The following is a 24,940-nucleotide window of genomic DNA, read 5'->3' as shown; positions in this document are numbered from 1 at the left end:
TGCGGGGAGTGAGGCCAGCTGTCCTTACAGCTGCGTTTGGGATGGATTCTGCAAAGGAAAGCTAGCGGGAAGCTGGCATCTTTTATCTGGCGCAGTGTTTGCAACACACATAATTAGATAAGGGGGTTACAGGGTCTGGAGCATCTTATGACATGACGCAAACATCTAGCATTTCTATCAACTTTGAAATCAGAAACACATGTAGCCTGAAGAAAAAAAATGTTTTGGAACTAATGCCCAACAAAAACTGATTACCGGGAGAAAAATGGTGGCTTGCTACACCAGTGAAAACAGATTACACAGATATGCAGCTGAAGACAACCACTGGCGATGCGTCTTCCCGCCTAATTTCAAAGTTTAAACAGAAGGTGTGTTTAAAACCTCAGAAGCTGCATTGTTCACAGGGCCATGGCTGCTACAGCGTACTGCTCAGGATTTTTAAAGATCTACCCCTGGTTTTTTACGATTGATGGAAATCTCTTTCTGAAAGGCAGTTTGATTTGTTGAGAAAATTTCTCAAAGTCCTTTTGTCACCCCCATTTATTTGGAAAACAGGACTACATTAAAGGAAAAATAAAAAATAGTATGTTGACTTTCATTTAAGCTGATACCATCTGATACAAACCAGATTATTGTGCATTTATGAACGAGGCCCTTTATGGGCCAGAATGAAGTGAGGTCAAGTGTAAGAGCAGCAGTTTATTCACCTAATTATAAAGCGGAATTAGGAAAATAAGTGCAAAAAATGAATAAACAATGTCAAATTATTACATCCCCACTCCAGGACAGTACTTTCTGCTTTGTTACACAAGGACTCCACCCGACTTCCCCACGGGATGCACTGTGACATGGGTTTTCTGCAGCCACCGCTGCACACGGTTGTCCCCGCTGCCATGTCCCACTCCACCACTCACCCTGCACACTCCCTGCCCTCCCCAGGGAGGTGCCAGCTGTCCCCGCTCAGCCCCGGGCCAGGCCAGCCCAAGCTCCCTCGTCACAGCTGGTCTTGCACAGTTTGGGGAGCGTTTTCCGGCCAATAATGTTATGAGGCACAGAGGGGATGCCCGCTCCCTCCCGTGTGGCGCTGGCCGAGTGTGTGTGTCTGTCGTGATGGCAGTGGGGTGGGCATCTCAGCCGTGAAGCGACCTGAGCGGGAGCCCACCTGCCGTGGGACCACTTATGTGCGATGCTCTGCTTATAACCCAGCTGGATGGGGACTTCCTGCTCCATCCGGCTCAAGACATCCTAACCGATGGACACCCCGACTTGAAAACTGCTTCTGGAGAGGCCCAGCTCAGCCTTACCTGCTGAGACTCGGGCTGACAAATGTGCACCGCAAGAGAGGGGTTTCCTCAAAGATGACAGCTCTCCCCACACGCACGCGTGCACACGCACACACACACGCACGTGCGCACACACACATTAGCTCCAGATACACGCGAAATTTTACCTATGAAAAGCAAACCCACCACCCCATTTTGCTTTCACACGTTTATTTAGTGCCTGCTCTGCACGGGCCACTGTGGCGTGCGTGAAGAATGTGCCTTATCCGCCACAAGCTCACAGGCCAGCGTGGGAAACTGGTCATGTACCCAAATCACTGTCATGCAAGGCAGAGAGCAACAAGTGCCACAAGATTGAGCCCAATCAGATATTACGAGAACTCAGAGCAAGAAAATATTACTTAGGGACAAGATTAAGAGATTAGAGAAGGTGCCTTAGAAGCAGGGGGCAAATGTGATAGGTCAAGGGTCGATGGGAGAAAATTAAGGGGACTAATCAAACTCAGGGGCAGGAGGCAGCTGATGGGGCTGGACACAGCCGAGAAGGTGTGCTGGGCTCAACGGAGGACGGCTCTACCTGCCAGCAAAGCTGTTCGAACTTCAGTGTAAGTGCTTATAAGGAGGTGATGTGAGTCAGCTCTGTTTATGAAGTGTAATCTGGGGCAGTGGACAGTGGCTTTACAGAAGGACGGACTGAGGGAAGGAGGCCGGTTGAAAAATGATTCCTCTTGGCATCTGGGCAAGAGTAACAGGCAGTGACCCTGAGAACTGAGACGACTTGGCAATGACTAAACATGGGAAAGGGGGACAGAGGAGGTAAAGCGGGTGAAAGACAGTTTTATCCGAGAGACAGAGGGTCACCTGTCTGCAGAGCTGGGACAATCCAAGCCGGAAAGGCTTGTGTTTGAGAAGAGAGGGTGGGGGGGAAGCCTGAATGCTGGCGGACACCCAGGTGGACGGGTACAAGTTGGGATGAGAGTTTGGGTAGAGACGGGGTAGCTGGAAACTCACTATCCAAGCAGGGTGATAGCTGACATCAGGGGACAGGTCGAAGTGACCCCGTCTCACCATGCAAGGATGCTCCAAAGTACACCTATAGCCACATCTTCCTTCAGTTTGGAATTCTCACAGGAAATCCCTAAGTAGGATGCTGCAAAACGGGGGTGCTGGTCCCCTGTGTTCTCCTCCTTCACTCCTGAGAAACAATTCTGCAGTTTGGTGATTCCAAGCAGGAAAGCTGCCTCCACTGTGGAGGGTCATTCTGAAAAGAGTTACTCTGATGAGAGTTTTTTAAACTTCTCATTTATTTTGAAGAGTTTTCTGTAACAAAATTATTTTTCTAAGGATTTCAGAAATGCCACTGATGTCTCCCACCCCACTGGGTCTCAGAGCTGGAGGGGAGCTGAGCGGGCAGCACCGTGTCCCTCGTTGTGAGGGGACCTGCCTCGCGTCTGACCCGGCAAAGACGCCACAGCAGGAGCCCGGCCGAGACCATGAGCTTCTCTCTCTTCCTAGAGTCAGAGGATGGCCTGGGGGACCAGCTACCACCCAGACACACAGACAGAAAGACAGACAGGCAGGCAGGAGGTGGGTGGGTAGAGAGATAGGTATATGCAAGGGTGGCTGGGAATAACACACCTACTGTTTCACTTGTTTTTCAAATGAGGAAAAGGAGAAAATGGCTTCTGATAGAAAGGCATTTTTTTGGACCCACCAGTTACTTACAGATCTGAAAGGAGATTACTTGGAATTTCTTGAAATACTAAACTGTACATAACCGAAATATGTTAGACTATGTTACCACACACTATACCCAATAAGCTTCACAGTCAGACACAACAGAAACGGTGGTATCTTGGTCGGCGTGGACCAGCACAGAAAGGCAGTCTGCAGGAAAGATCATAAGGTCAGACCGTAGGTGGTCACAGAAGCAAAATGGCCTGGTTAACTCCCTTGTGAAAAATTAGAGGAGAAATCCTTAGAATGAAGTTGCAAAGGCATCCATTTCTACAGAAGATGGAGAGGAAAGACAATCACGTTTCAGACGTCTGAGTCTCACGTATACAGAGTCAGATGAGCCACGTCCGATAATCAACCAGCCTGAGCACGTCCGCATCGCCCCCAATAACCTGCAAATATGCAGGTTTATAACGAATGGCTCCTTTTAATGATGGCCCAGGCCCTGTTGTCTGCTAGCAACACATCTCAGCTGGGGCCTCAGATTTTCCAAAACACCTTCTTCTTATAGAGAACGTAAGCGATGAGCACCCAGAGTGCAGTGGCGACTATGTTCTGAACGAGATGCTCCCTGTGTGACTGGTTGTCCCCCAGCCTCCACTGGAAGGGGAAGTAGTTGGCGAAGACCTCGTGGCCCACGTACACCAAGATCGAGTTCATTCCTGGGGAAACACAGCTGGTTATCGACTTAACTCTTGCAATTTGCCTTTAGTTCAGTGAAAAAAGAAAAAGTGCCCACTTGTTATTGGCTACTCCAAAAATAAGTGATGCGAATCTTAGAGATTTGAGTGTGAACCTTATTCAAAAATTATTAGAAAACATTCCTTTGGTAAGTGTAATTCTGGAATACCAAATTTGAAAGGAAAGCCAGAATTATTCATTTATATTCTCCACACAGAAAACTGGAGGACCAATGAGCATAACTGTTACTGGACTCGGGGCTGAAACGAGTCACTGAAGTCATCTGCTGTCTCTCATCTCGGGCAGAACCCGTGCATCTCCGCATGGTGTCTCTTAGGCACCGCCTGTAGGGCAGGGGGTTTACATGAGAAAGCACGGCCCTGTTTGTGAAGCTCGAGGGACTGGATGTCGTGCCTGAAGCGGCCAGAGGGGTGCATTTATGATCCCACAACCTAAATGGTAAAACGAGGTGGCGCTGCTCGGGGACAGGCCCAGCAACGCCCTGCATGGACCCCCTCGGACCCCCTCGGTCGGCACCTTGGACACACCCGGCACCCGCGGCCTCTGGCCTGTCCGCTGGGTCCCCTCCTCTGCGAGGCCTGGGGCTGGTTGGTGGGGGGACTCACCAGGGTAGAAGAACGGGGTTCCCGTCCACAGCCCCTTCACGTCCACAACGGGGTACAGGACCAGCAGGATGAAGAAGGCGAAGGAGCTCAGCGTGGTGACATAGGAGATGGACCTGGGGGACAGCGGGCATCTCAGGGCTCCCGAGAGCACATCCAATGCCAGCCCGACCGGATGTGAAAACGACAGACTTTCTGTACCTACCAGAGGTTTTTGTTTACTGGAATAAAGCCTTCATTTTCGGAAGCCTTTGTCAAAGCAACAGAAATAAACCCCTAGAAGCGGGGAGAAGATGTTAAAGTTTTTTACATCATCTCAAGAAACAATTGTGGTTCAAAACTGAAGAAAAGGAGTGACTTAATTGCTTAGGGAAGGCTGAAAACTGTGCCTTCCATTTTATTCTTTTAACTGGAAAAACATTTTTAAGATGTGTAACTAAAAATGTTCTCCAAAAAACCTCTTTTCAGCATTACTCTTGAGTTGAAGGTAAACGACCTTATCAACTGGAGTGAATCCGTGGAGGAAACAGGGCTGCCAGGTCAGGGGTGAAAGAACAGCTAAGCTTATCTTTTGCCCCCAGTGAACCTGTTATCATTGGCCTGGTCCTTCTGGCAAAGGTCCCCACCAGAACCCACACCTCCGCTCCATTTCCTCATATCTTCATTGACTTATTTATAAAGACATTTTCCTAAGAAAATCAACCTGAGAACTTAGGTGTCGAGACTTTTCCTCTCTGATATTCAAGTGAAGAGTGTTACCGATGCGAAGTGACAGCTGCTGTCTATCCCGCCGGCCACTAAACATTTTATGTCTTTGAAATGTGTATGTGTGAAGAGAAGGAATTTCAGTGAGGACCAACCGCTACTTACAAGGAAACAACCCCAGGTAGCAAATCTGATCAGGATGCCTTTAGTCTGATCCTTGTAATACAGGAGTATTTTCCCTGCCTGGGGAAGAAAACGCACAGTATGACCAAGAGAATCACCTATGATGTGTTCTTATTTCATACTCATCCACTGTCCTAACCGCTCGACAGGCGGACTCACCTGCAGGTACCGGGGTTACAAGGGGATGAACGGTACCCCTGCCCTTGGCTAGTGGAGGCCTAGAGGCACAGGGACCACTGGGGAGGGAGGGAGGGAAGGAGGGAGGGAGGGAAGGGGATGCACAGAGGAGGTACCACCAGGCTGAGGATACGAGCACAAAGCAGTAACAGTGTCTGGGCAGTAAGGAACAGCATGCACAGGAGTATGTCACACGGGTGAAAACGCACAGCCTCCCCGAGGTGCTGCAGGTAGTTCAGAAAGGCCGGGGGTGGGCAGAGGTGGGAAGGTGGGAGCAGGTAGGCACAAGCTTTCTCCCACAGGTGATGGGAGCCAAGGAAAGTCACTTTTCCCCCACAAAGTGACAAGGGACCAGCTCAGGCTGGCCTGCTAGATGGCCCAGTCTGGCAGGGGTACAGAAGAGGGACAGAACAGCGTGGACCCAGAGGCAGGGAAACACTTTAAAAACAGAAAAATCTGGACTTTGCATAGCCCCACCCTCCTGCAAATTAGGAATTAATTTCTGAAAACATCAGAGAAAGTGTTAATAATAACTTAAAATAGCTAAAATTTATGAATGTCCCGGTCTTAGAACCTTATGCGAATTAACTGATTTAGGTGCGCCTACTTATTTGGGTGCCACTGAATCACAGAGGGTGCAGTTACACTCCCGGGATGACCCGGCTAGTAAGCGGGGTCAAGTCCAGGCCCCGGCGCCGGGCTGTACTCCTCGGCACCCACCCTCGGCTGTCCTGCAGGCGCAGATTTACCTGGAGAGCACGTGGGGGGATTAAATGCATTTATGACTAAAAGCACCCAATGTAAACTCTACAGTGCTGCAGAGAGAAAGACAGTATCTCTAAATAGGAAATTATTTCATCACCAAAACGTATATGCTGTAGACCTACACTGTCCCACGTGGGAGCCACTGACCACCTGTGACAATTTCAGTTGAAATTTAAATGACGTAAAATTAAAAACCAGTTCCTCCGTCAGACCAGCCACGTCTGAGGACTCAGCGGCCACATGGACAGCACACGCGGAGCATTTTTACCGTTGCAGAGGCCCCCCCGCAGGAGGCTGGACCCGGTCTTTCCCCTCCCCGTCATCTCCCCGCAAATAATAGTTTCAAACACCAATAAGGAGAACTTCAGCAAGGAAAATCTAGACTGCTCAGAATCCTAACAAACACGTGAGAGAAGCCAAGAACAACCTGTACTGACTTTGGCATAGAACAGGCATAACCTGAAACTGTGCCAACTGTACACACAAGGTGACAGGTGACCTTCCAAAGGCCGCCAGCCCAGCAGGGACCCCTCTCAGCCAGGGGCTGCTGTGCGCCCACTGCCGAGATGAGCCGTATGAATAACTTCTTTGGAGAATATAGGAATTATACCTAATTATTCGAAAGTGCTAAATTTTAGCAACCTCTGGTTTTGACCACTTGTCAAATATAAACAGAATTTATTAGGTCTGAAACACAGAAGATGTGCTTCCAGTTACTTATTTTAATCAAATGGTTTTTGGATTAGTAATGAATCAATAACCACGAAGTGTCAGGAACACGCATTCTCGTGAAATGAACAAATACCTGAACTCCTAAAAATGCCATCACGATGGAGTTGATGGTCCCCAGGATGCCTTCTGGGTCGTAGGCCACCTCGGTGTGATAAAGCACCTGACAGGGCAGGACAAGAAGGCGGGACTCACCCAAGGATCACAAAAAGCACACAGCAACTCAGACAAAATGCAAACTCGGATACACCCCAGTATTCAACATTTTTGGTTTTGCTGCAGAAATTCACTGCTAACTTATGGGGATGACGGGCAGAATACTCCTGGCCAAGAAAGTGTGTGGCATGTGACACTCTGGCATGTGACACTCTCCCCACATGGGAGACCGTGCTGGGCCCTGTGGCTGTGACACTACACGTCCCTAACCAGCTTCAAACACCACACATGACACCTTCTAATTTTCAGGTTTACTCTTTGCGGCCAACCCTACTGTAACGTCGACAGCTTCCTTTCTTCTTTTAAGGCAAATAACGATAAGAAAAATACCTCTGTATTATTTCATTATAAAAGAAATCGTTCTTGTAGAAACGGCAGAAATTTGGAACCAGTCATTGCAGTGGGTGCTGGAAGGCACTGCCCAGCTATCTGGCCCCTGCCTGTCCATCCCACCCCTTTTGCAACTAAAGCATCCACTCCCCCGGCTGCTAGACGTACCCACGGCCCAAAGCTCTCAGCAGCTTCTGGATTTGTCCCTGAAGACAGCTGCCCCTCAGGAGCCGCCCTCTGGCCAGGCCATCACATCCCACCAGGGATGTCTAGGGCCTGGTCCCTCACCTCACTGAGAACAACCCGGAAGGGCCGCCCCAGCCCCCAGGAGACCAGCGGGGGCCTGCGTGTGGCTGTCCCCACTGCCCCGTCCTGTTTCCTCCAGACCCACACGTGCTGATCCCAAAAGCACTGCCTGACAGACCTCCCTCACGGGAAGCTGTCCCCATACCTGAGATGTACAAGAAAGCACCTTGCTGCACACCTGACACCAGGCAGTCTCACTTGAACAGCCAAAGAAATGTCTACATGCCGCCCACAACCAACATTAAACTGAAGTCTGTAAAGTCAGCCAACTTTTCAAATAAAACTTCGTTCCACCCAAGTCTATTTCGTGGACACAGTTCGGAGTTGGCTCTTTCCCTTCCTTCCCCTCAGTGTCCGGTTCCAAGTTGGAGCCAGGCTCACTCACAGCCGAGGAAGGATGCTGGTAAAGGTGATGGTCTCCTAGGAGCAGGCGGTCAATGTAGCCGGCAGCGCCTCCCGTGCAATTCGGATACTTGCCCCAATCTCCGAGGCCCCCGGGGCCCAGATAGCCGCTGGGGAAGCGAGAACATGCACTTCACCCACCAGACTTAGGAGCAGGGGGATGTACACTGGTGATGTGCGTGCCCACAAAGAGCCGCAAACACCCACCAGCCTGACGACCCCGGGGCGCCACGCACGTCCACTGCGGGGCCCCTGACTCGACGGCTGCCCGAGGGGTAAGGCGGGAGCCCAACGTCCGTCCCACCGACCCTGGAAAACCTCATGGAGACAGGCCTCTAGACACGTGCCCAAACCCCCTCCCACACAAGGGGAGAAGAGAGAGAGGAAGGGAGGTCCCAATGTGGGAAATCCGACAGCTGTAACCCAGGGGCTCGGACTTGGCAAAAAGGGGATTCCCGCAGGGCTGGCTCACGTAGGGCATCCGGGAACAGGTAAGAAGAAGGTCAAGGCCAGCCAAACACCTTCCAGCATCAGGATGAAGAGCCACTGGGGCCAGCTGGATGTGATGTCCAGCAGAGAAAAGCAGCTTGTCTCCTGCAGGGGCAGGGCATAAAAAACGTGAGCTAAACGCAAGTGGAATGGGAAACAATACACAGTGCAGTACATGTACTCAGAAAATTCTCTGTGACGCTCCTCGTGGCCTTTACGGTAGTAACACAAAATAGACGCGTGTTTATTCCATATGTGGCATGTGGTCTAGATGCTTCATCTCTATGACATAGCACAGTAAAATGCCAGTTAAGAAGAAATCAGTGGACAATTCCACTCCTATACCCAAGAGATCTGAAGAGAGATGTTCGTACAAAAACTTGTACACAAATGGACATAGAATCACTATGCGTAATATCCAGAAAGTGGAAACAAGTCAAATATCCATCACCTGATGACTGCATACAAAATGTGGTACATTCATAAAATGGAATATTATTCAGAAGTAAAAAGGAATCAAGTACTGATGGTATAACATGGATAAACCTCAAAAAATATTCTGCTAAATGAAAGAAGCCAGACACAAAAAGCCACATATTCTATAATTCCATTTCTAGGACATGCCCAGAACAGGCAGATCTATAGACAGAGAGTAGATTAGGGGTTGCCTAGGGCTGGGGGGACCTGGGGTTGGAGAGCGGCTGGTAGTGAGGACAGGGTGTTTGGGGGGATAATGAAATTGTGCTAGAATTAGACAGTGGTGACGACTGCACGACTCCATGAATATACTAAATATCCCTCAATTTTACGCCTCAAACGGGTAAGCTTTATGGTACGTGAATTATATCTCAATAAAGCTATGATTTTAAAAAGAAATAAAGGGACTTCCCTGGTGGCGCAGTAATTAAGAATCTGCCTGCCAATGCAGGGGACACGGGTTCGAGCCCTGGTCCGGGAAGATCCCACATGCCGCGCTGCAACTAAGCCCGTGCGCCACAACTACTGAGCCTGCGCTCTAGAGCCCGCGAGCCACAGCTACTGGGCCTGCGAGCCACAACTACTGAAGCCCACGCACCTGGAGCCCGTGCTCCGCAACGAGAGAAGCCACCGCAATGAGAAGCCCGCGTGCAGCAACAAAGAGTAGCCTCCGCTTGCCGCAACTAGAGAAGGCCTGCGCGCAGCAACAAAGACCCAACACAGCCAAAAATAAATTAAATTAAATTAAAAGAAATACAGCTATATTTTAAAAAAGGAAAATAAAATTTAAGCTTTTGGAGCTCTTCTGGTTGAGGGAAGGAGAGGTGCAGCCCACCACTCCTGGTGTCCCCCCAGCCCTGGGCTCCACTGTGGGACCTGGATGAGCCTTGCAGACCCTCCGGTTCCCCACAGCCAGCAAGGTCAGGTTCACATGTGCACATGGAGCCCCTGCATGCCTTCCATAGCCTACAGCAGAGGGCACGGGTGCGCCAGCGGGGGTCAGGGGGCGCGGTGTGAAGGAGTGAAGTGTAAATGCTCTCCAAGCACGTAAAACCGAGGGATCATTACAGGAAAAACCAAGAGAACCGGGGATTCAGTGATGAATTTGCTAGTTACCCACACAGGAAGGAGCTGGACAACAAATACAGCTTTATTAACTTACTGTGAAGTAGGACCCCAAATGGAAGCATTTAAATATTTCCACCTGAAGTTTTACTTCCGTTGGGAGAAAAAAAATAGTTGTCATCTGAGTAAACTCAACTCAGCAATTTATAATAAGACAGAAAGTAATTACAAAAGAGGTGAGATGCTCACATACTTCTTACAAAGAAGACACAGGAAGCGGCCCAGGGCGGAACTGTCATCTCCTGGCCCGACATTGGCACTGTCCAAGTCGAACCTCTGCAGCATGTGTATAGACACTGAAATGTTCTGTGAGGTTTTTGTGTATCCGTACCACCAAGAAATTGAAAAACTGGCAGTAATTCCCCCAAGAGGCTGGACCAGCCAACTAGAAGATGGTGATGTTATTTAACGCCATCACATTGGAAACTGAAATATGTGTTAAGAGGGTAGATCTCAGGTTATGTGTTTTTTACCACAATTTAAAAGAAGATTGATATAAAGACTAAATAAAAATAACTAATTGAAGAGAAAAAAGAATGTTTTTGACTGAGTTAAAGAGTCTTGTCGTCTCTGGTACTGCACTCAAAACTAAAGAAAGTTCTAGCACCTAAACAGGGACCTCTCCCCCTTTCATAGTGCAGGGTTTCTCACCGAGGTGCAGATCTCAGGCACGGGCTTGGCAAAGAGCAGCTCCAACACGGCGACCACAAAGTAGGTGCCCCCGAGCCGCTGGAGCACGCCGGGGATCCGCACCTTCTCCCAGGACACTGCGGGACGCACAGGGTGCAGGGGTGTCAGCCAGCACTGCTCACTTCACCCCAAGATGACACCACTGTTTCCTGAGCGGGGAGACAGACTTCCATTGCATCTGAGGAAGTTAAGCTCTTGGAGATGGAAACACACGTGGTCAAGGGCCTGGCTCACACACGGCAGTGACGCTGGGCTAAGAGCCAGGGAGGGTCCGGCTCGGTGTGGGGATAAAGCGCAGACGCCCTCGGCCCTGAAGCCCTGCCCCACCCCGCCCCGGCCTTTCCCATCAGGAGTGTGGACTCAACTCACATCCAGCAGGAGCCTGCAGACCCAGCACAGCTCGCGGACTGTCCCTGCCATGCAGGCTACGTGACTGTATCACTGCCCGAGGGTAACCCAGTAAGGACCCCCGCAGTGTGTCCTCCTGGGAGCAGTGGCCCTCTGTTGGGGGATCCATCGAATGGACTTTTCTGTGACACCTTCCCTTAGCACCCCACCTCCTCCCGTCGCCTGAAGCCTTAGTGCTTCTTGCCTGAGGGGTTCACCTGGCACCTGCCTGGATAAGTACGTCTTCTTTCTGCTAATGACACCGTAAGCCCCTTGAGGACGGTGGCCGCTGCCTTCCCCGGTTCCAACACTGGTCCCCAGAACAGGGCTCACTCACATCCTTCCCTCAGCTTTCCTGTGCCTCTCACGCCACTCAGTGACAGAGATGTCATACCTTTCCCGCAGCCCGGGGGCATTCAGGTGATGGCAAGGTGGACCCTTGAACAACAGCCTTACTGTGAAAGCTGGTGAAACCAAAGCGGCAGGAGGGCGGCTCTGAGAACCAGTGTGGTCCCTGCTCTGCCCTTCACTACACACGGACACAGCACTCACTCTCCCGGCCCCAGGGTCTTCCCTTGTACAGAAGGGTTTGAGTGGACTGGAGGCGCCTCTCAGGCCTAAAATTCCAAGATAGTAATAATGATAATGCCCAAAGTCATACAAGCATTAGATATACTTTTCTAGTAACTGTTCTTTTTACAGGTACATGAGATGGAGAAACTGCATTTCTTTCAAATTATAACACATCGTTTCCCTATTTCAACCTGAATACATTCTAACAGAGGGGAAAAAATACTTACGTGGACCAAGGCAATAATTGGGGTTCACAATGACAATTCCTATACAGATTAACAGGAAACTCCTCCACGCAATTTTCCCCAGCAATCTGAATTTTGAACATCCCCGCTGCAGAACGGAAGTCATTGACAGAAAGATCGAAGATCCCATAATAAACACAAACCTAAAAAAACAAAGCTGTTACTAGATGGCCACTTTCAACTTTGTCTCTATGTCATTAGTATTTTATAATCTACTACATAAGAGAAGCAACACATGATTTTTGAAAGAAACTGACGATTGAAACCACATCCGGTTTAGTGGTGGAGAAGAATCAGAATGTTGGGCTGGAAGGACTGTGCACCTTCTTGTCCTGCCTTAGGGGGAGATCCTTCAGGACTGACTGCAGCTTCCATGGACAAGCCTTCCATCAAAGACAGACAAACCACTAGGTATAAAATAAGCTACAAGGATGTATTGTACAACGTAAGGAATACCAATATTTTATAATAACTATAAATGGAGTGTACCCTTTAAAAATTGTGAATCCCTATATTGTACACCTGTAACTTATATAATATTGTACATCAACTATACGTCAATTAAAACAAAAGGAACTCCTCCCCCACTCAGATAAACCTGAGTTCACGTTAGCAGTGAAACACTGGGGACCAAAGACGCAAACCAGTGGCTGGTCCTGCCTATAAATGATGGAGGCAAGCCGCTCAAAGCATCTCAGCAAAGACACAAGAGCCACGCTGTGCAGGGGCCAGAGTCCCTCAGCAGGGGAATGCTCCGGGCAGAGCGGGGTACTCCACTATTATTTTATTTTATTTTATTTTATTATTTATTTATTTAATTTGTTTATTTATTTATTTTTGGCTGCATTGGGTCTTCGTTGCTGCACACGGGCTTCCTCTAGCTGTGGTGAGCAGGGGCTAATCTTCGTTGCAGTGTGCGGGCTTCTCACTGCGGTGGCTTCTCTTGTTGCAGAGCATGGGCTCTAGGCACACAGGCTTCAGTAGTTGTGGCTCGTGGGCTCAGTAGTTGTGGCTCGTGGGCTCTAGAGCGCAGGCTCAGTAGTTGTGGTGCACGGGCTCAGTTGCTCCGTGGCATGTGGGATCTTCCTGGACCAGGGCTTGAACCCGTGCACCCTGCATTGGCAGGCAGGTTCTTAAGCACTGCACCACCAGGGAAGTCCTCCACTATTATTTTAAAGTGTAACTTATTACTATCCTTAACTGCTACATACTTCTCTGTATTCCCTGATACTGATATACTGTATACCTTTTAGGAACTAAGATGTTCAAATTTATTTTCAGGATTAGTGGAATATTCAGAATTTATGATTTCCGACGAGATTCCAGGATCTTGTACATCATATCCACACTAATAAAATGTTCCCTTTGAAATCAGCAGTCTTTTATTCTCACGTTTCTTAGATAAGCACGAGCCCAAGTATCAGAATGATTCAGAAACCTGGCTTTCGGAAGGACCTCATCACGCTACCACCTGTGGGCAGCACAGGCCCGCAGCCCGGAACTCAAGGCTGGTGTTGGGAAGGTCCAGCATCCACTGAAAACAAAACTTTGCAGATGGGCTACGAAGAGCGGATGGCCGATTTGCAACTCACCACGGGAACACAAGGTCAGCCACCGTCAGTCCTGCAGAAGAACACAAGCACGACAGTGAGGAAAGGACCTGGAACGCCGGTGCTCCCTGACCCGGGAAGGCTTCCATCTCACACTGACGGGGAAAGCCCTGGGTAAACCTCATGAAGCAGCACCGAGCTCCCTGGACTCTGTGGCCAGGGGCCAGCCCGGGCGTCACCTGAGAGCACCCCTGCTGTGGGAGCACCACAGAGAAGTATGTGGACAATCTGTGAACTTAGGCAGACCTTACTCAAAACCCATCCTAAGGCAACCCCCCAGCCAGATTCACAGCCACTGTTCAGCACCACTCAGACCACCCCCAGCTCCACGGCATCCCAGGAGGACCGTGAGTCTCGGGGCAGGACGCCCGTGCGGCTGAGGCACGGGGCACACCTAGAAGAGCACAGAGATCGTGTACAACGTGATGACAGCGAAGCATCTCGGAGTCAGAGCACATGAAAGGAAGAGCAGAGCTGAAGGCTGACAGAACGACCTAAGGGGCCTCTGTGGGGCTCACCTCTGGAACCCCTGGGGGACGCCAAGGAGCCCTCCTACCTGCGGCTCTCAGAGGGCCCGCGTCAGCAAGGCGACCTCTCAGCGGTGTCTTACCGTTCCAACTCGCGTGCTTGAAGTACCAGTATCTCCCACCTCCGTAGTTCACAAAGACCATGAGGGTGAGAGCGATCCTGCAAAGCCACAAAGATACACTCTCAGGGCCTGGGCATGTGACAAGGATGGCCCGACTGCAGGACACAGGTGCCGTCACGATACAAGCAGACACTGAAAGAGCAGGAAACTCCCACTTCTAGCCATCACGGTTAGGACCCTCGCGCTAAAGTCCTCTCTGCCAACATTTCCAACATGACGTCTGAAGACAAACTTACACCAACACTGAACTGTGTAACTTGAAAATGGTGCAAAACATTCCCGATCACTCCACTTTGTGCTAATAACTTAGATGTCTCAGGTTAAAGAACTGTAGTGGGAGGGGACAGTCTTTAGGGTCAAGCCCTGGGTCCCTCTCTCTTAGGAGCCACTGGACCTCAGGCGAGCCCCTCATCAGTTCTCTGTGAGGAGGGACACCCCTGACCTGGGGACCACAGGCACCACGATGGAGAGTAACGTACATCACAGCACCTAAACGGTGCCTGAAACATCTTAGCGCTTAAATCAATGTCGACTCCCGTCCACCTGTGAACATCTCCGAAAGAAAGAGGAATACAATAAAACAGATTCTGCATGTGCTGTTGTTTGCTGCTAATTTCTCAGAATACGGGGAATAAAAACGTTAGTATGTCAGTGGGTGATTTGTGGGCACTCTGGAGCCCACCTTACTCAACTCTGTGGCTCAATTTCTTTATCTGTGAAACAGGTGTATTATTAAAAGTATATACTTCATAGGATTGCTAAAAGATTAAGGAAATTAAGACAAGCTGGAACAGTGCTTGGCATACCATAAGGACTCAAAACTGTTAGCAGTGGTTACTATTAGTATCGTTACTGTTATTACTGCCTGGCTTTGGGCACACACAGGAGCACTTAGAGCTCGGGAAGCTGGGTCAGTTATCAGGTTATCACTGGAGTTTGAAAGGCCTCAGTGGGAGAAACAGAAGACCTGACACCTAGATATTGCTTTTCAGCCATACAGTCTTAGACTCTATTTTCAGAGTTTGGTCCCGGCCTTCGTTCTTTTCCCAGAACCGGAAAATAACAATTTACTGCAGGACTCTGTGGATTTGCTGTCAGTTGATATCCGAGCTGCTGTGCGAATGGTGGAGGAGGCCAAGGGCTGTCCCGGGTTCCGTTTCCAGACTGGGGCACTAGCCCATTGGTCCAGGGCTGAGCGGACACGGGGCCCTCGGGCAGCTGCTCACACGTGTGAGTGGCTTTCTCAGCAGCACCTGTGCACCAGGGGAGACGGCCTCCGGCCTCTCCCACTGCTGCTCTCCAGTGACACGTCACCCTGGCTCTCGTGACAGTTTTCAAGACAGGAGAGGCTGCCGATTTCTCTTTCGGGCAGGAAATCCTTTCTAGCCTAGAGAGTAAAAGGCACGTGAAACGCCTCCCGCTGCAAGTGGGTGGACTTGTGAACGTGCCACCCGAGGCCACCTGTGCCCACGGGTCACCAGGGAGCCCACGTACCCGCGGAACGTGTCCACGCAGCGGAGGCGCAGGGGGGTCGCCGACTGACGCCAGGCCTCTGGTGGGGGGTCGCCCGCCCTGCTCGGAGACCCCAGCTCCTGCCGGAAAAGAGGAGAAAAATGCAAACAGTTCATAATACAAAAGAGTAAACTATACTTTCCTGTGTTTTAGGGAAGAAATTAGCAGAGTGAAAGCCAAGGATCATCGTTCTGGATAATACTTTAATTTGCCTTTGTAAAGACCCCACCTAGAGGTTAGGTTTTTCACTTTATTTGGTTTATGTGCCGCCTGCTGAGCTCTCCGTGGCCATGCTGATAAATGATAAATGACCACAAAGGAGCAAGAGTACCAGCAAGTGTGTCCAAAAGTGGACAAAGATACGTCCATGTTAATCAATTAACACAGACAGTATGTTTAATCATCACAGCAGGCCATCTCATGTATAGACTTAATACTGATGTCTCTCACTCTTTTGTCTTCATCTTTTTTTTTTTTTTTTGTGGTACGCGGGCCTCTCACTGTTGTGGCCTCTCCCGTTGTGGAGCCCAGGCTCCGGACGCGCAGGCTCAGCGGCCATGGCTCACGGGCCCAGCTGCTCCGTGGCACGTGGGATCTTCCTGGACCAGGGCACAAACCTGTGTCCCCTGAATCAGCAGGCAGACTCTCAACCACTGCGCCACCAGGGAAGCCCATCATCCTGATACTCTCTACTTAAACAGATTGATTCAACAGTGCTGCCTGAAGAGTGAAAACCATCTCCACACCCAGCATCACAAAGCAGCTCAAGCTCCAGCCTCACAAAGATGGGGGCGGGGGGGGCACCCTTCACGGGGCCAGCAAGGACTGCTGTTTACCAAGAAGGCAGGACACATGACCTGGCCTTGCACAGCACGAGATAATTAAGATTACTAAATAGCAGACTGTAAATCCGAATCCAGGAAAACACCCAGAGCACACACGATGCGTCTGAACAACTCACAGAATTGATGAGGCCGTCCGTTTCCTGAGAATTTATGGCTTTAGAAATCCAATCACGAAAGTCTTCCAAGCTGTAAATAAATGAAAGGCCTGGTTAATTTGTTTTCCTCGGCAGAATTTTCAGAATGGTATCATATTGAAAGGAAATTAATTTAAAGTTCACATTCTATACAAGTCAAAGAACTAAACATTTTAAAGTGTTTTAACGAAACGGAAGTAGAAATCCAAGTACATTCAAATGCTTCACCCTGACAGCATGGTCTCCTGATCGATGAGACAGAAATAAAGACAGCGCTTTCGTTCAAGGGTGTTGTGAGGAAGATGGCAGAGTACAAGGACGTGCGCTCACTCCCTCCTGCGAGAGCACCAGAATCACAACTAACTGCTGAACAATCATCAACAGGAAGACACTGGAACTCACCAAAAAAGATCCCCTACATTCAAAGACAAAGGAGAAGCCACAATGAGATGGTAGGAGGGGCGCAATCACAGTAAAATCAAATCCCATAACTGCTGGGTGGGTGACTCACAAACTGGAGAACACTTATACCACAGAAGTCCACCCACCGGAGTGAAGGTTCTGAGCCCCACGTCAGGCTTCCCGACCTGGGGGTCTGGCAATGGGAGGAGGAATTCCTAGAGAATCAGACTTTGAAGGCTAGCCGGATCTGATAGCAGGACTTCAACAGGACTGCGGGAAACAGAGACTCCACTCGTGGAGGGCACACACAAAGTAGTGTGCACATCGGGACCCAGGGGAAGGAGCAGTGACCCCATAGGAGACTGAACCTGACCTACCTGCTGGTGTTGGAGGGTCTCCTGCAGAGGCGGGGGGGAGGGGGTGGCTGTGTCTCACCATGAGGACAAGGACACTGGCAGCAGAAGTTCTGGGAAGTACTCCTTGACGTGAGCCCTCCCAGAGTTCGCCATTAGCCCCACCAAAGAGCCCGGGTATGCTCCAGTGTTGGGTCGTCTCAGACAAAACAACCAACAAGGAGGGAGCACAGCCCCACCCATCAGCAGACAAGCGGATTAAGTTTTACTGACCTGTGTCCACCACAGCAACACCCAGCTCTACCCACCACCAGTCCCTCCCAACAGGAAACGTGCACAAGCCTCTAAGATAGCCTCATCCACCAGAGGGCAGACAGCAGAAGCAAGAAGAACTACAATCCTGCAGCCTGTGGAACAAAAACCACATTCACAAAAAGACAGACAGGATGAAAAGGCAGAGGGCTATGTACCAGATGAAGGAACACGATAAAACCCCAGAAAAACAACTAAATGAAGTGGACATAGGAAACCTTCCATAAAAAGAATTCAGAATAATGATAGTGAAGATGGTCCAGGACCTTGGAAAAAGAATGGAGGCAAAGATCGAGAAGATGCAAGAAATGTTTAACAACGACCTAGAAGAATTAAATAAAAACACCTAGAAGAATTAAAGAACAAACAAAGATGAATAATACAATAACTGAAATGAAAAATACACTAGAAGAAATCAACAGCAGAATAAGTGAGGCAGAAGAACGGATAAGTGACCTGGAAGACAGAATGGTGGAATTCACTGCCACGGAACAGAATAAAGAAAAAAGAATGAAAAGAAATGAAGACAGCCTAAGAGACCTCTGAGACAACATTAAACAGAACAACATTCTCATTATAGGGGTCCCAAAAGGAGAAGAGAGAGAGAAAGGACCCAAGAAAATAGTTGAAGAGATTATAGTTGAAAACTTCCCTAACACGGGAAAGGAAATAGCCACCCAAGTCCAGGAAGTGCAAAGAGTCCCAGGCAGGATAAACCCAAGGAGAAACACGCCGAGACACATGGTAATCAAACTGACAAAAACTAAAGACAAAGAAAAATTATTGAAAGGAACAAGGGAAAAATGACAAATAACATACAAGGGAACTCCCATAAGGTTAACAGCTGATTTCTCAGAAGAAACTCTACAAGCCAGAAGGGAGTGGCATGATATATTTAAAGTGATGAAAGTGAAGAACCTACAACCAAGATTACTCTACCCAGCAAGGATCTCATTCAGATTAGATGGAGAAATCAAAAGCTTTGTAGACAAGCAAAAGCTAAGAGAATTCAGCACCACCAAACCATCTCTACAACAAATGCTAAAGGAACTTCTCTAAGTGGGAAACACAAAAGAAGAAAAGGACTTATAAAAACAAACCCATAACAATTAAGAAAATGGTAATAGGAACATACATATCAATAATTACCTTAAAGATGAATGGATTAAATGCTCCAACCAAAAGACACAGGCTCACTGAATGGAAAAAAGTAAAAAAGACCCATATATATGCTGTCTACAAGAGACCCACTTCAGACCTAGGGACACATACATACTGAGAGTGAGGGGATGGAAAAAGATATTCCATGCAAATGGAAATCAAAAGAGGGCTGGAACAGCAATACTCATATCAGACAAAATAGACTTTAAAATAAAGAATGTTACAAGAGACAAGGAAGGACACTAAATAATGATCAAGGGATCAAACCAAGAAGAAGATAGAACAATTATAAATATATATGCACCCCAACATAGGAGCACCTCAATACATAAGGCAACTGCTAACAGCTATAAAAGAGGAAATCGACAGTAACACAATAATAGTGGGGGACTTTAACACCTCACTTACACCAATGGACAGATGATCCTAACTGAAAATTAATAAGGAAACACAAGCTTTAAATGACACAATAGGCCAGACAGATTTAATTGATATTTATAGGACATTCCATCCAAACAGCAGATCACACTTTCTTCTAAAGTGCACATAGAACATTCTCCAGGATAGATCACACCTGGGTCACTAATCAAGCCTCAGGAAATTTAAGAAAATTGAAATCATATCAAGCATCTCTTCTGACCACAACGCTATGAGATTAGAAATCAACTGCAGGAAAAAAAACATAAAAAACACAAACACATGGAGGCTAAACAATACGTTACTAAATAATCAAGAGATCACTGAAGAAATCAAAGAGGAAATAAAAAAATACCTAGAGACAAATTACAAAGAAAACACAATGATCCAAAACCTATGGGATGCAGCAAAAGCAGTTCTAAGAGGGAAGTTTATAGCTATACAAGCCTACCTCAAGAAACAAGAAAAATCTCAAATAAACAATCTAACCTTACACTTAAAGGAAACAGAGAAAGAACAAACAAAAGCCAAAGTTAGTAGAAGGAAGGAAATCATAAAGATCAGAGCAGAAATAAATGAAATAGAAACAAAGAAAACAATAGCAAAGATCAATAAAAATAAAAGCTGCTTCTTTGAGAAGATAAACAAAATTGATAAACCATTTGCCAGACTCATCAAGAAAAAGAGGGAGAGGACTCAAATCAATAAAATTAGAAATGAAAAAGGAGAAGTTACAACAGACAACGCAGATATACAAAGCATCCTAAGAGACTACTACAAGCAACTCTATGCCAATGAAATGGACCTGGAAGAAATGGACCTATTCTTAGAAAGGTATAACCTTCCAAGTCTGAACCAGGAAGAAACAGAAAATACGAACAGACCAATCACAAGTAATGAAATAGAAACTGTAATCAAAAATCTTCCAACAAACAAAATACCAGGACCAGATGGCTTCACAGGTGAATTCTATCAAACATTTAGAGACTCTTCCAAAAAACTGCAGAGGAAGGAACAGTCCCAAAATCATTCTATGAAGCCACCATCACCCTGATACCAAAACCAGACAAAGATACTACAAAAAAAAAATTACAGACCAATATCACTGATGAATATAGGTGCAAAAATCCTCAACAAAATACTAGCAAACAGAATCTAACAACACATTAAAAGGATCATACACCATGATCAAGAGGGATTTATCCCAGGGATGCAAGGATTCTTCAATATATGCAAATCAATCAATGTGATACACCATATTAACAAATTGAAGGAAAACTGTATGATCATCTCAATAGATGCAGAAAAAGCTTTTGACAAAATTCAACACCCATTTATGATAAAAACTCTCCCAAAAGAGAGCATAGAGGGAAACTACCTCAACATAATAAAGGCCATATACGACAAACCCACAGCAAACACCATTCTTAATGGTGAAAAACTGAAAGCATTTCCTGTAAGATCATGAAAAAGACAAGGATGTCCACTTCCACCACTACTATTCAACATAGTTTTGGAAGTCCTAGCCATGGCAATCAGAGAAGAAAAAGAAATAAAAGGAATCCAAATTGGAAAAGAAGTAAAACTGTCACTGTTTGCAGATGACGTGTTACTCTACATAGAAAACCCTAAAGATGCCACCAGAAAACTACTAGAACCAATCAATGAATTTGGTAAAGTTGCAGTATACAAAATTAATGCACAGAAACCTCTCACATTCCTATACGCTAACAATGCAAAATCAGAAAGAGAAATTAAGGAAACAATCCCATTTACCACTGCAACAAAAAGAAAAAAATACCTAGGAATAAACCTACTTAGGGGGAAAAAAAGACCTGTATGCAGGAGACTAGAAGACACTGATGAAAGAAATTAAAGATGATACAAACAGATGGAGAGATATACCATGCTCTTGGACTGGAAGAGTCAATATTGGGGAAATGACTATACTACACAAAGCAATCTACAGATTCTATGCAATCCCTATCAAATTACCAATGGCATTTTTTTACAGAACTAGAACAAAAAAATCTTAAAATTTGTATGGAGACAAAAAAGGCCCTGAATAGCCAAAGCAGTCTTGAGGGAAAAAAACAGAGCTGGGGGAATCAGACGCCCTGACTTCAGACTATACTACAAAGCTACAGTAATCAAGACAATATGGTACTGTCACAAAAACAGAAATATAGATCAATGAAACAGGATAGAAAGCCCAGAGATAAACCCACGCACCTATGGTCAACTAATCTATGACAAAGGAGGCAAGGATATACAATGGAGAAAAGATAGTCTCTTCATTAAGTGGTGCTGGGAAAACTGGACAGCTACATGTAGAAGAATGAAATTAGAACACTCTCTAACACCATACACAAAAATAAACTTAAAATGGACTAAAGACCTAAATGTAAGACCAGACACTATAAAACTCTTTGAGGAAAACATAGGAGGAACACTCTATGACATAAATCACAGCAAGATCTTTTTTGATCCACCTCCTAGAGTCATGGAAATAAAAGCAAAAATAAACAAATGGGACCTAAGGAAACGTAATACCTTTTGCAAAGCAAAGGAAACTACAAACAAGACGAAAAGACAACTCTCAGAATGGGAAAAAATATCTGCAAATGAATCAACAGACAAAGGATTAATCTCCAAAATATATAAACAGCTCATGCAGCTCAATATTAAAAAAACAAACAACCCCATCCAAACGTGGGCAGAAGACCTAAGTAGACATTTCTCCAACGAAGACATACAGATGGCCAAGAAGCACACAATAAGCTGATCAACATCACTAATTATTAGAGAAATGCAAACCAAAACTACAATGAGGTATCACCTCACACCAGTTAGAATGGGCATCATCAGAAAATCTACAAACAACAAATGCTGGATTGGGTGGGGACAAAAAGGAACCCTCTTGCACTGTTGGTGGGAATGTAAATTGATACAGCCACTATGGAGAACAGTATGGAGGTTCCTTAAAAAACTAAAAATAGAATTACCATATGACCCAGCAATCCCACTACTGGGCATATACCCAGAGAAAACCATAATTCAAAAAGACACATGCACCCCAGTGTTCACTGCAGCACTATTTACAATAGCCATGTCATGGAAGCAACCCAAATGCCCATCGACAGATGAATGGATAAAGAAGTTGTGGTACATATATAAAATGGAATATTACTCAGCCATGAAAAGGAACGAAACTGAGTCATTTGTTGAGACGTGGATGGATCTAGAGACTGTCATACAGAGTGCAGTAAGTCAGAAAGAGAAAAACAAATATCGTATATTAACGCATGTATGTAGAACCTAGAAAATTGGTACAGATGAACCGGTTTGCAGGGCAGAAGTTGAGACACAGATGTAGAGAACAAACGTATGGACACCAAGGGGGGAAAGCCGCAGGGGGGTGGGGATGGTGGTGTGCTGAATTGGGAGATTGGGATTGACATGTATACACTGATGTGTATAAAACTGATGACTAATAAGAACCTGCAGTATAAAAAAACAAACAAACAAACCAAAAAAACAACTAATACTAAACTTTCTTTGGGTTACTTGTATGGAAATATGTTAATATAAATGTTTCAGACATTACATGAAATTTCTAAAAATCTTATATGTTCTGGTATAATGTTATAAGTCATAATTCTAGTTATTACTTTAAAATGTGTATCTCAGAAATAACTAAATTTCCTTGTCAATTGCATTATTATGAAGTGTCATCAAATCTTAACCATGGTCATTTTTAAGTCTTTTGTCATCTACAGACAGTTCTGGGTGTACTCTGATGCTTTTGCAAATACGTTCCTATAAAAGGGTTTCGTCTTCAAGGAATTCATGGGAAAGACTCTGACAAGTACAGGTTTCTGGTAACTGACTATACTGCTGAACTGAATGAATAAGCATTTTCAGAACTCTAATGGAAAACTAATGAATTCATAAAAGTGCTAACAAAAGATCAAGATAAAAAAAATAATTACATGGGACTGAGTGAACTGATGAGGATGATTATAATTTTTGTGACTTTCTGTATGAATAAAAAAAAAATCCCACAAGGACTCAGAGGCAAAAGATATACAAATCAATTTTCACTGCAAAGTAAAGGAGCTGTTACAGTGGAGGATTACTGGACTGACTGTCAATATTATGACACAGTATGAGTGTGTTTCGTGTTTGTTAATTGCAATCATTGTTATTTTTCTTGTGGTCATCCATTTACAATGCTTGGTGTCAGTTTATTTATCTCTTGCAAAAATAAAATACAGTGTGTATGTGTGAAAAAAAAAGATGAGTGAAAGACAGATAGAGGTTTAAGTCAGGATGCAAAAATCAGTGAATGTATCTGATTAATAAATAAATAAAAGTAGTATTAAAAAAAAAGACACATGCACCCCAATGTTCATTGCAGCACTATTTATAATAGCCATGTCATGGAAGCAATCTAAATGCCCATCGACAGATGAATGGATAAAAAAGATGTGGTACATATATACAATGGAATATTACTCAGCCATAAAAAGGAACGAAACTGGGTCATTTGTAGAGACGTGGATGGATCTAGAGACTGTCATACAGAATGCAGTAAGTCAGAAAGAGAAAAACAAATATCGTATATTAACGCATGTATGTGGAACCTAGAAAATTGGTACAGATGAACCGGTTTGCAGGGCAGAAATAGAGACACAGATATAGCAAACAATCATATGGACACCAAGTGGGGGAAAGTGGTGGGGTGGTGGTGGTGTGATGAACTGGGAGATTGGGATTGACACGTATACTCTAATATGTATAAAATGGATAACTAATAAGAAGCTGCTGTATAAAAAAATATACAAAATTTAAAAAAAAAAAGTGTTGTGAGGGTGAAATGAGATCATTATTCCTCGTCGCTGGAATTCTGATTAACAACACTATTAAAGTTAGAATAGCAGAAGCCTGAAACAACCAAACGTGCCCAATGCAGCAATGACTAATCTCAGTGTCTGCATCTGTGAGAGGATGAGCTATGGCTATTCAAACAGCAGGAACAGTGCAGCAACGGGATGGACCCAGAAACCATCATACTAAGTGAAGTCAGAGAAAGACAAATACCATATGATATCACTTATATCGAAACAGAAACAGACTCACAGACACAGAGAACAGACTTGTGGTTGCCAAGAGGGAGGGGAGTGGGAGAGGGATGGAATGGGAGGTTGGGATTAGCAGATGCAAACTATTATATAGAGAATGGATAAACAACAAGGTCCTACTATACAGTACAGGGAACTGTATTCATATCCTATTATGAACCATAATGGAAAAGAATATTTAAAAAAAAGAATGTATATACATGTATAACTGAATCACTTTGCTGTACAGTAGAAATTAACACAGCATTGTAAATCAACTATACTTCAATAAGACAAAT

General features: G+C 46.1%; 1 protein-coding gene across 7 annotated transcripts in view; it reads right to left on the bottom strand.

Moving 5' to 3' along the window:
- Positions 1-686: 686 nt before the first annotated feature.
- Positions 687-24,940, bottom strand: part of HGSNAT (heparan-alpha-glucosaminide N-acetyltransferase) — a 47,621-nt gene continuing 23,367 nt past the window's right edge. For 5 of the 7 annotated variants that reach the window (XM_019921374.3, XM_033848912.2, XM_033848914.2 and 2 more), the window contains 13 exons: positions 16,856-16,925; positions 15,877-15,974; positions 14,344-14,420; positions 13,716-13,746; positions 12,106-12,266; positions 10,880-10,995; positions 8,610-8,731; positions 8,121-8,247; positions 6,960-7,046; positions 5,195-5,272; positions 4,530-4,600; positions 4,328-4,440; positions 687-3,682 (listed from right to left, as the gene is read on the bottom strand). In XM_019921374.3, the coding sequence (XP_019776933.1) occupies positions 3,501-3,682; positions 4,328-4,440; positions 4,530-4,600; positions 5,195-5,272; positions 6,960-7,046; positions 8,121-8,247; positions 8,610-8,731; positions 10,880-10,995; positions 12,106-12,266; positions 13,716-13,746; positions 14,344-14,420; positions 15,877-15,974; positions 16,856-16,925 (1,333 nt within the window). In that variant the 3' untranslated portion in view covers positions 687-3,500. The other 2 variants (XM_033848913.2, XM_073798543.1) reach the window with 2 other exon arrangements.

Source organism: Tursiops truncatus, chromosome 21, assembly GCF_011762595.2.
Source record: "Tursiops truncatus isolate mTurTru1 chromosome 21, mTurTru1.mat.Y, whole genome shotgun sequence".
NCBI classification, from domain to species: Eukaryota; Metazoa; Chordata; class Mammalia; order Artiodactyla; family Delphinidae; genus Tursiops; species Tursiops truncatus.
This window is presented reverse-complemented; position numbering and strand designations above follow the sequence as displayed.